At 31.1% G+C, this 11,218-nt stretch overlaps 1 protein-coding gene across 2 annotated transcripts; it reads right to left on the reverse strand.

The window, feature by feature from the left end:
* Nucleotides 1-3,336: 3,336 nt before the first annotated feature.
* Nucleotides 3,337-9,674, reverse strand: LOC114393743 (peroxisomal membrane protein PEX14-like). Of its 2 annotated transcripts, XM_028355168.1 has the most exons (11): nt 9,487-9,673; nt 8,567-8,811; nt 8,385-8,424; nt 8,035-8,228; nt 7,646-7,835; nt 7,430-7,519; nt 6,937-6,974; nt 6,760-6,802; nt 6,611-6,678; nt 4,691-4,735; nt 3,337-4,022 (listed from the first exon to the last, which is right to left on the reverse strand). In XM_028355168.1, the coding sequence occupies exons 1-11, from the start codon at nt 9,539-9,541 to the stop codon at nt 3,540-3,542; spliced, it is 1,491 nt and encodes a 496-aa protein (XP_028210969.1). In that variant the 5' UTR covers nt 9,542-9,673; the 3' UTR covers nt 3,337-3,539. The 2 variants fall into 2 exon arrangements, with proteins under 2 accessions (XP_028210969.1, XP_028210970.1); XM_028355169.1 differs by lacking the exon at nt 4,691-4,735 and having other exon boundaries at nt 9,487-9,674.
* Nucleotides 9,675-11,218: the final 1,544 nt, after the last annotated feature.

Here is an 11,218-nt window from a genome sequence, read left to right on the forward strand (position 1 = left end):
ACAATTTTTTACTTTAAATTCCATTTTAATTTACTTATTATACTTATTCAAACTCAGTTTACTTATTATACTCTTCAAGAAAATACTTATTATAAAAAATAAATACAAATAAATTTTAAAAAGGTGTTTGAATAAAACACTAAAATGAAGGTAATACTTTTTTTTATAAAAATTAAATGCATTAAAATTAATGTTCCTCGTATTTTTAAAATAAGGGAGGACAAGTAATTTTACTATAAGTACTTATAAAATCTTAAATCTAGATGCCAAATCTTAAAAAAGTTCTGTTTTCTTATGAAAAGTAAAAAGGTCGAAAGAGGTCGATAATCTTAAATCTACTAGGTGCCACATATTATTTTTAAAAATATAATTATTTTTAAAAAAAAGTAAAAAGTTGTTATCTTAATTCTTAGACCAGTCTAGATAGATTGTTGATTAGATAAAATATGTGAGTATTATAAATTTTTTGGGACTATCATTTTTATGAATAAAAAAACAGTTTATTAATCTTAAATCTATCGGGTGCCAAATATTGTTTTAAAATTATAAATCTTTTAAAAGAAAAGTAAAATGTTATGTTTTCTTAGAGCAATCGAAAGTCGAAATATGTTCTTATTATTGACTTACTGATTTTAAAAATATCTACGGGTTTTTATTATTTTTTAAAAATATAAATCTACTGTTGTCAAAAAAATATAAATCTAATAGATGCAGTGCAGATAATATAATTTAAGCACTCGAGTCTACAATGGTGTAAGGAATGTTGACAAAAACACGTGATTCGCATCATGGGACTGGTTCAAAGCAGCAACCACTCATTCTATTACAATTTACAAGCATTTTTCTTGTTTTTGGTGTACTTAATTACTAGGGTATTGGTAGGTATGTTTTTGTGAAATCTAGAATGTAACACAGTGAAATTTTATCCGTTTGGTTTTGATATTTTTTTTTAACCCAATCCAATCTAATCAATTAATAATAATTTGGTTCGATTTGGACCAACACGTTATTCATTTAATTTTTTTTTAAATTATTATTTTATATTATGAATAATCCTAATTTCCAATACAATTAATATAATAATATCAAATATTTAAAAATAATAAAATTGATTCATTAAATGTCATCAACCTAATATTCTAAAATATATTAATACAAATTAAAATAAAATATTCTTTAACGAGTTATAAAAGTCTGAAGCACAATTATTTCTTATAAACTAATTTTTTGTAATAAGTTTGATGCAACCAGACTTGCTGCAACCAAATTTGTTACAGCCATGTTTACTGAAACAAATGAATAAAATCTGATTTATTAATATTATAAATATGACAAAAAAAATTAAAAAACAAGTAAAATAGATAACAATGTACTTGAAAATAATACCTAAAAAGTTGCAATACTCACCGTTCCAACACTTGGAGCCTCAATATCATCCGTCTTTAGAGCAAAATCAAACAACTCTAAAAATTTTGATCGATTTTAATCGGTTTTGTTCGATTTTGATTGAATCTATAAATCTAAACCTCTGATCCGACACATACGTGAACGATTTTAATCTATTCGATTTAGTTTTAACTCAAATACACAAATAACCTAACATAAATAGTTAGGATTGATTTAAATCAATTCAAATTTGTGGATGATATGTACCCATGAACACCCCTATTTATTACTAACAAATATAATAAAATTAAAATCATACAAAATGGTTGCAGAAAAACAAGTAATAATAGTTGATTTTCTATCACATCTATAGTATATAATATATTAATATCAATTAAGTATCAATAATTGAGATTAGTTATTTTGTTTTAAAATTAGTTACTCATTTTAAAGAGAACCAGTTCATTATAATCACACTTCTCCCGTATACAAAAATATACTATTTTTTTTTCCTTTTTAATGTTATACTTCCCTCTTCAATTCATATAGTAATATAATTTTTTTAAGTGTTAAGGGGAGAATATAATAATATCAACTATTACTTTAGAAACAATAAACCGCTCTTTTTTATTATATTATATTGTTGAGAACAGGATAAATATTGAATAAATACCAGCAACTGCACAACAACAACGTCGTGTAAAACATTCTAACTTCAAAATTCAAATAAATTAATTTTAGTCAAATGTTATACTATAAAATAAAATTTACAAAATTATACGCCAGATTGAGCTCGAATTCAAACTCAAGTATAATATAATAAATATATTCAAATCGAGTTCAAATACAAATATTTGACCTTGATTTGGGATATTGCATGCACTGCTTTTTTCTAAACCAAACGAGCCATGCACCTTTCGTTTTCAAACGCATTATAATTCCCACAGTGATTTACTGATTTTGATATCGTAACAACACAAATTGAAATGACTGGCTTACGTGTATATATGGACATTTAAAATTAGAAAAATATTTTAAAGTAAGTTTATCTTAAACTTAGAATTTAGAAATGTATCCGGCTTTAAATTATACTAGTAGGTTAAAATACACCCTTATTTACTCGCTCTAAAGGCATGCTAACTTCAGAAAAATCTTATCTTCACAATTTATATACTATAAAGGTCAAACTCTAGAGTTAGATGTTAACAATGGAATAAATTTAATTAAGAATCAACGAGATGCTTGAAGGTCCTAGTTTGGCATTTGTTGACTGCAAACACAGTGGGTCTCTTATTTATTTATTTTATATATTTTTTTTGTATAAGTCATAGAATGGACTAAATTCTGTATGACGGTACCACTTGCTTACAAATGGTCAAAATTTACCGAATTTTATTATCAAAGAAGGAATTAAACTTAATTATAATGAGTTGTACCGTGGGAAGCATAAGTTTCAACTTCCAACTGATCTTCAAGACACTTCCCCATCTTCTTTATAGGTACTGGAATATTTTTTTCATTTAAGTCATTAGATTTGTATTTTTTTTTTAAATTAGGTTACGGTTATTAATTTTTTTGTAATTATAATTAAATAGAAAGACTCAAAAAATAAATACAAATTCAAAATCATTGAATAAAATGATCCAGAGACTTAATTAAAAATTGTCAAACAGTTCAAGACCTACAAATTAATTAAATCTCAGAAAATGAAATATAAAATGAAACTAACTGATAATTTAATAAGTACTTTTGTAACTCCAAGCACCCAAAAGATAATTTTCAAATCGATAAAAATAATTTTAATGAATTATTCATGTTAGTTTAAAACTGGTAATCTTAAAATTTGTTTTAAATATGGATAAACATTGAAACCAGACTTAAGTCCAACCAAGCCTAGCCTAAATTAAAAACATATTAAAATGCACTTCACAAAATTTAGTAAAAGTTCAGTAATTAAAACTTTTGCTTTAGTAAACAAATTCTTGCATAGAAAGATACGTGCATTTGCATATTGTATTGATGTCCAGTTCAAAAGTACAACTATATATGATTATGAAACAGATTGTGTGACAAGCTTATTCCAAATATGGGACTACTTCAAGTGTTATTTCCGACTTCATGTTTTTTCATGATAGATCATGCATGATTCACCTTCATTTCTCATCATATTTGACTTCATGCTCCTCTTGTATCTCACTAGAGGTGGGAACCGAGCTGACACTGCTGCCCTCTACTGCACCTTCGGATTCCAATAGTTTTGGGGCCATATGTACGTCATCAGAGCTGTCTAAAGAATGAGCTACTGACTGATTATCAGACACCTGTTCCTTTTGGGCCGCTGGTTTTGGTCGTCTGATTGCTTCTGCAGCCTCCGGCATAGCTATGGGGGGAGGTTGAGGAGGAACCCATACGCGTTGGACTGGCTGCTGATTGGATGCAGAAGCATAAGGTACTCCATTAGACTCATTTTCATTATCAATCTCTCTGATTCTGACATTTTTCCTCTGCCACCAGGGTAATGAGTCATCCCCATTTACTAGAGGGGTATCCTGGGCCTTAGTATTCAAGTCTTCACCATTTACTTGAGACTGAAGCATCTGGGTAGACGTGCTTTGCACCTGACTAACCTCCCAAGGCTATACCCAGGGGAAGTTGAAGCATAAAATCAGATTCATATGAAATAATACCAGAGACAGGAATGATAGTGTTTCATATATGTGTGTCTCTAAGATACCACTCGATGTTCATTCGCATGGGTTAATGAGAAGCCACAACCACAACATAACTTGAAGCATATTATATCTTTCAGATTAAAAACATGAAAACCTCCCATTTAGCCTAATTATCCTGATGAATACAATATACAAATTATTCATTTTTCCACTTCTTTCCAATCATTTTCCCTACCTCAGCCTAAATAAACTTCAATCAAATTTCGTGGCCACGTATAAAAATCATTTAGTTCAGCACACTTCATTTCTAAAGAAAATAAGGATCAATTTAGATCTATCCTAGTAATTTGACGTTTTTGTAAGTTTAAATTGTGTCTACCTCTATAATGATAGACATTAAATGGGACTCGATAGAAATAAACACAATTTAAACATTACTTATCATGTACTTGGAAGAGTAATCTTATTTGCACACCATAATTTTCTCGACAGTAACACCTCTCCTCACATATAAAACTCTAATTACTTTCAAGTCAATCAAACTTTTTTATAATTTATATTGATGGTGCACAAATTGTATGATTTATATCATGCAACTAAATTTATCTAGATTAACAAGTGTAAAGGTTTACCCTAATATTAGAAGACTTCTCTCCTCTTTGGACCATGGCCATTATCTGCCAGAAAAAAATTGTACACTTAAAACAAATTCTTAAAAAAAAAAAAGAAAAAGAAAAACTAACGTACCCTGGTACCAGATTAAAACAAAATCTTAAAAGTTAAATAAATAGCCCTCTGTATCCATTCCCTCAAATATAAAGACACTACACACTATTCATTAGTTACTACTAAGCAGCAGTTGTCAAAACTGAGGCAGTGAACACGAACTGTTGCATATGAGAAATTTCAAATCTTTACATCCTTATCCACATGACACAACAAAAACAATCATTGAGGGAATTTCCTTTCAACAGTGGATGCATAATAGAGGCAGCAAAAATGGTCATAAAAACCATCATTGCCTCATTCAGACTGAATTAGCCCATTCAACCAGAGAGATTTTCATCAGAACATTGCTAATAAGTGTATCGATTCAAGGTTTTCAGCATGGCAGATGCACTAAGCTTGGGAAGTCTTTGAGATAGGAACTGGAAATTATAGGTAGATATATTGACAACTAGCTCCTTTACTCAGAGGTAGACCTCTGTAAATACATAAAAACTCAGGAAAAAAGCAGAAAAGGAAAATTGAAGATAATAATGGGGTCCAGTGATACAAAGAGAATTTCCAACCCTAAACTCCTCAATTCTTGCGTACCTATTTTTCACTCTCCCCAACAAACCATTCCCTCTCCAATCTCATCATGCATGCTCTTCTCTACTGTGAGGGCAGTGACACTCCCTCTAATTCTAACCTTATTCCTCCTTTTAACACATGCAACCCAGTCTGCTAATTCAGTCAATCCCATGTTTCTCCCTCTTAGCATTAGTATCAGCTTGCTGCTTGATGAGCATTGGCAAAAAAATAACTTCTATAATTTGGACTACAGGGTAGGGCATGTTCTATAAATCTACGGGTAAATTTATTGCATTATAACTAAAATTAACATTTGAAAAATTGGTATTCAGACCCCATATAATCAAAGGCCCACAATGTTATTGGCAAATTAGCAGAGAAAGTTTATAGTCAGCAGGGAACTAAGTTTGAGGCTTCTCTCAACTTCTGTGTTGCAGGGAGGAGCAGTGCTTTAGATTACAATCTAAAGTTCTAAACAATAATAGCAAGTCCTAATCAGGTTTCTGTTTTCACATTTTTGAATATGATGGATAGGAGTTCCCACAGAAAGCATCTAAATATTCTAATGGGCTTTTGTTCCTTCAATTGTCTGTTTTAGCAAAAACTATGAGAGTACAATTTGATTTTGGTTAGTTGTTTAGAGATGTATATTTAGAGACAGAAAAGAGAAGATACAACTTGTAGAAAATAAGATATCCTACAAAATAAGAAATAACAAAAAATAAAATCAGAGAACCAAAAGGTTCAGTATACATGAAAATAATGAATTGAAGGAAGCAATTCGCATGAAGGATTGTTCAACTGAAACTATACCTTAATTAAAATAAACAAAATGGAGAATCTCATTGGAAGCAGATACTCTTAAATACTTGAATCAACTAATATGCAAAGTAAATAGAGTAAATTAGGCACAACTGCACAACTATGCAACTGACATACAAGAATGTAGTAACCAGTACCAACCAAAAAATCTGCACAATAGACTTAAATCACAGTTTCATCATCCTGGTTAAAAATCTTAATCATGCACACACAATTAGCTGTGCTGATTTGGGTACTTTTGGTGGCAACAATAGAAAGGTTATAGTCAAATCCCAAAGTATTTAATGCCTAAACGTTATATTTTGATTACTATAAAAGTGACCTTCAAGACACAACTGAAAATAATAATTGATAAGCATTTCTATATGATCCATACATAAAAGGCAAGGCAGGGGATGCAAAAGAAACAATTAAAAAAGCAATATAATTACTACCTCCGCATATGCCTTTGGATGAAGACCACTTGATGGTTCAACAGATGTAGGTGGGGATGAAAATCTCACTGCACATGATATTCTAATTGTAGGTAACAATTCAGAAAATAAGACTAAATTAATTGAGAATTAATTACCAACATGACAACCTGAATGCAAGTCGTAGTCTGCTTTTCCATTCACAATCAGTTGCTGCGTATATTTTAAAAAAATTACAGCAGACAAAAGTTAAATTTTATTTTATACAACTTAAATAAGGATCAGCAGTGCCAAAATTTCATTAAAAATACCGAGACAGTCCCCATCTACGTCTATTTATATCTGACCTTCGAACTTGTTTGACTGATTTGAAGATCTTCTTGCCCTGAGACAGAAACTCCATTAGAAGGTATATTTTGTCAACAATTTGGCAGAAACAAATATTCAGCAAAAACTTTTTTTAAAAAAAATTCTGAGTAGCTGTTTAAACCTCCAGCATAAATCTGCTAGAATTTTGGTCATGATAAGCCATCAAAATTTATCAATAAGCCTAAAACAATTGGATGAAAGCTAAATTCAAGGGAATCATAATGCTAGGAATCCCGTTAGAATAGTTAAAATGTGCATAATATTTTTCAAAGCTCTTGGTCACCATGAGCCACCTTGTTGGTTCTTAAGGGGCTATAAATATACAAGTTCCTCAATTTCACAACCACATGCATTCTTTGACAAATTTGCAAGTGCTATTGGCAAATCATAAATCAAACCCTGAATAAATTATTCAAAGCATTTGAAACTTCTTATCTCAATCCAGTAGATTAAATGACAATGCTCAATTACCTTCCAACCTTCTTATGGCATTTGTCATTGACTTCATTTCTTGTACTTGTTTATCTAAAAGGCTCACAACTTCCACAAAGTATCTCCTCTCTGCAAAGTATAACCAGATGCAGCAATAACTACAGCCATTTCTCGTAAATACACCAAGGAGAGTAGGAGTGTTAAAACAATTCATAGACTTTTTACAGCATGCAAATTAAAGTTCTACAAACCCACCTTCACCTTTTGAAGCCAGCATTTCTTGGCTTGCTTTTGCCACATCTGCAGCTGCAGCTGCAGCTGATTTTGCAGCTTGCGCAGCTTCTTCCATCAGTGTCGGTTTGTTGTCAGTTTTCTTTAATTGTTCATCATCATTGTCTAAGACAACCTTACGTATCCAAGATTTTAACCGAGGGAGAACAGAATTCTAAAACACGGAGCAAGCTTCCAGTTCAGTGTGGATCAAACAGCAATGTGATAAAAGTTGTGTGCATAGCAATATATCAAGTGCAAGAAAGGATATAAAGAGTCAATAACAAACTGAACATAATACAGCAATATGCACTAATCCATTAAGTACTAATTTAGAAGGCGTCATGCATGGTAGTAGGTGGTAATGGTAATACCTTAATTATTATAGCTGTTCCAGCACCTGAAGCAGCCAGTAATCCAACTGCAATAAGTGTATGAGACCAGTGAAATTTGGAGCGTGATAAGGTTCCCGGCGAAGTATTAACACCAGTAGAAGCAGGTAAACCCGGCTGCAAAGTTTGATGTTGGGCTTGTTGCTGAATGTTTGATGACGATTTCAATTGGCCATCTGTTAGAATTAAAATAAGCCATGTTCAAAGTGTAACTTGAGCAAGAATCAATCCAGCATTATTGAAAAACTAGTTAAATGGAGATTTCGCATGCAGTTTAACTGAACGTCTTAACCCAAAGGTACAAAGGGAAACTTCAATATTAGATGCTTCACCTTGATTTACACCACCTGTCTGCACTGTTGGAGCTGAATCCTGTGATTTGAACCAAAGGCAAGGATTAAAAAAGATGAGCATACAGGAAATTGATAAACTGATAATCAATTGGTTGCCCGTGAAAGAGCAGTCTAGAAAATTTTGAGTGACTGATAAAATAATGTAGAAAAACCTAGCTTACTGGCACACGCTGAAAAGCTTCATCAATCTCCTCCTTCGTAAGGCCCTTCTTCTCTAGAAATGATCGCCTATACATGACAGGTGAACCTCTAACTTTTGGGTGTGATAGAAATTTCACAGCATTCTGAATTTGTTCTTCTCGCATCAGTTGCGAGTTCACAAAGACTGATGTAGTTGAACTCTGTTTAGCAGGCTCTTCTCTGGCATTTTGCTGATCTACAGTTGTTGCTTGCACGACTTCAGAACCTACACCTCAAAAAAGAGATTCAACAAATCAATTTTTATCATGATCAAAAGTCAAAACAATATAATGTATCAGGTGTCAACGCAGCAGCTCTTGTTCATGTAATACGGTACTCAAGCCATACTGATATAGGATTTCAGCATTTTGCTTAAAGGCAACAACAACGTAGCAATAACTCTATCCAATCATCATCCATGTCGTGAAGGTTCAACCAAGTTTTAACTTGTTCGTAGGCTATTAATTGCCTAACACAAGCTAGGGATCAATTATGGAAGAAAGAGGAATTGACAATCAAACAGAGGAGAAGAAATCATCAAAGAAACTATGGAGTATGGAATCTGTTTCGTGGCACCCAATGAAGATTAACGTAGGTAGTTAATCTAAAAAAAAAAAGTAAGCAGGAAAATCATGCAAATCGTGGGAATTAAGAAACAATGATCACAAGTTTCACGTCGTTTAGAATTGTTATAATTCCAATTTTTTTAATGATTCCAGACGGTGCCGAGTGGTGTAGTAGCAGAAAGTGGAAGAGCTTGACTTTCTTTTTGTATTGGTAATGGTGTGAGAAAAGACAAAGACCGGAAAAGAAGAAAGCAAAAATTACTGGTGAAACAGCCTTCAACGATAAGAACTGTGGAAAGAATAGGAGGAGAGGGAAAAGAGAAAGAAATGGAAACCTTGGTTTTGGTCGGTGGCGGTGGGAGTGGGAGGAGGCGGTGATTGGGTGGCCATGTTGGCTACTCTACTGCTGCGTTGCAAAGGACCAAAAGACTCATGAGAATGGGCTTTTATTCGCTCTTCTGCTTCTCCAACCTTCAGCTACGCTACACGCCAATTCACCCATAAAAAACCACCAACATAATAATCATCTTTCATTTCATTCCCCTTTTTGGAAAGGACTTTTTTTTTTTCTTTTCTGGCTTATCTGGAGTTCAATTTGTTCATCAAATATCAAACTCCATAATCTAACGTTACTTTTAACACTTTAAATTCTTGTATCTAATCTAACACATGTTTTTAGTCCTTATAATCTTAGAAATCTTTCCTAGTAATTTTTTTAAATGTTTTTAAATTTTGTAAATCTTTTAATATGTTTTTAGTTAATATAAAATTGAAATATATTATTTTTTGATTTGAAGTTAGATTATAATTCAATTTTACAGAAATTAAAAACATAAAAAAGTTGCATGAACAAAAATAAACATTTCTAATTTTATAGATATTTTAGCAAAAAAAGGAAATAAATTTATCTAAAATCTTTCCTTAGTTTAGAATGCAAGAAAATAGGAGAATAAAGAAAAAAATATCGTGGATCTCACATTAATATTATTCTTTTATCCATAAAAATCAAAGATATATTATATGAAATAAAAGAAAAATATTATTTTTAAATAAATAAAATTAATATGATCATTATTTAAGAAACCAAAATTATATTTATTTAATCTTAAATATTAATCTCTCTTGCACTTATCACGCGTGAGCGCAACTTTGCAACAGAAAAGATATACTCGAAGTGATTTCGAACACATTCAGCCAACAGGAAGGTTCAGCTTAAAATTGGTACCAGTTTGTAAATGACTTCTGTGTACATATTATTATGCATGGAAAGTTATTTTCAGGACTTCATCAACCACCAGTCAAAAAAATGTAGTTAATCAAGGATTTTTTTTTTATGGAAAGTATGATAATTAATGTTATTCATAGATTCTTATTGTAATATTAGTTCTTCTCAAAATATTCAATTTGAACCAGTACTTTTTAAGTTATCCCTTAGGACAATTCTTCAAATTATTCAGGCTAATATACAGTCATGCTTCATGTGTACGTATGTCTCGTGAACGTGTAGTTGACACAATCATAGACGCAAACGTGTACACGAGATGCTATTAATTTTGGAGAAAATCAAAACATTCTCTAAGACAAACACACTAGTTCGATATCGTAGAGAGTTTGGATAGGTTGCCCCAAGTCTAATTTGAAATGTTATTGTCTTCTTTTAGAGAAATGTTATTGTCTTTATTATACATAAAAAATAATTCTCTAACATGCTATTTTAAATAAACATTTTATTGTTAATTGAAATTGTTTGAAAAATAAAAAAAATCGTAAATCAAGCTAATTTAATGAATTTAACCGATAAATTTATAGTTTCAAATAAAATTTAATCAATGATAGCAAGTATGTTAAAAAAAATATATTAGGTAATTCAAATCTTCATCACATGGATCCTATTACTTTCAACGTAACACATAATTAAATAGTCAACACTAAAAATATGTGGTTGTTTTAAATTATATGATAATTTTTTCTTTTTATTTAAAGGGGAATCAGATTTCAATTTAAAAAAATGTAAAACAATTTAGGCAAATTGCTCAAGAAAATAGACTCCCTTATATTTTCTTATAA

Source organism: Glycine soja, chromosome 17 (genome assembly GCF_004193775.1).
Source record: "Glycine soja cultivar W05 chromosome 17, ASM419377v2, whole genome shotgun sequence".
Lineage (NCBI taxonomy): Eukaryota > Viridiplantae > Streptophyta > Magnoliopsida > Fabales > Fabaceae > Glycine > Glycine soja.

Coding starts and splice junctions, on each gene's coding strand:
- LOC114393743 (XM_028355168.1), bottom strand. CDS start 9,541: ATGGCCACCCAATCACCGCCTCCTCCCACTCCCACCGCCACCGACCAA. Junction 6,975..7,429: donor TGCCATAAGAAGGTTGGAAG/GTAATTGAGCAT, acceptor TTTCTGTCTCAG/GGCAAGAAGATCTTCAAATC. Junction 6,679..6,759: donor AGACTACGACTTGCATTCAG/GTTGTCATGTTG, acceptor TATCATGTGCAG/TGAGATTTTCATCCCCACCT.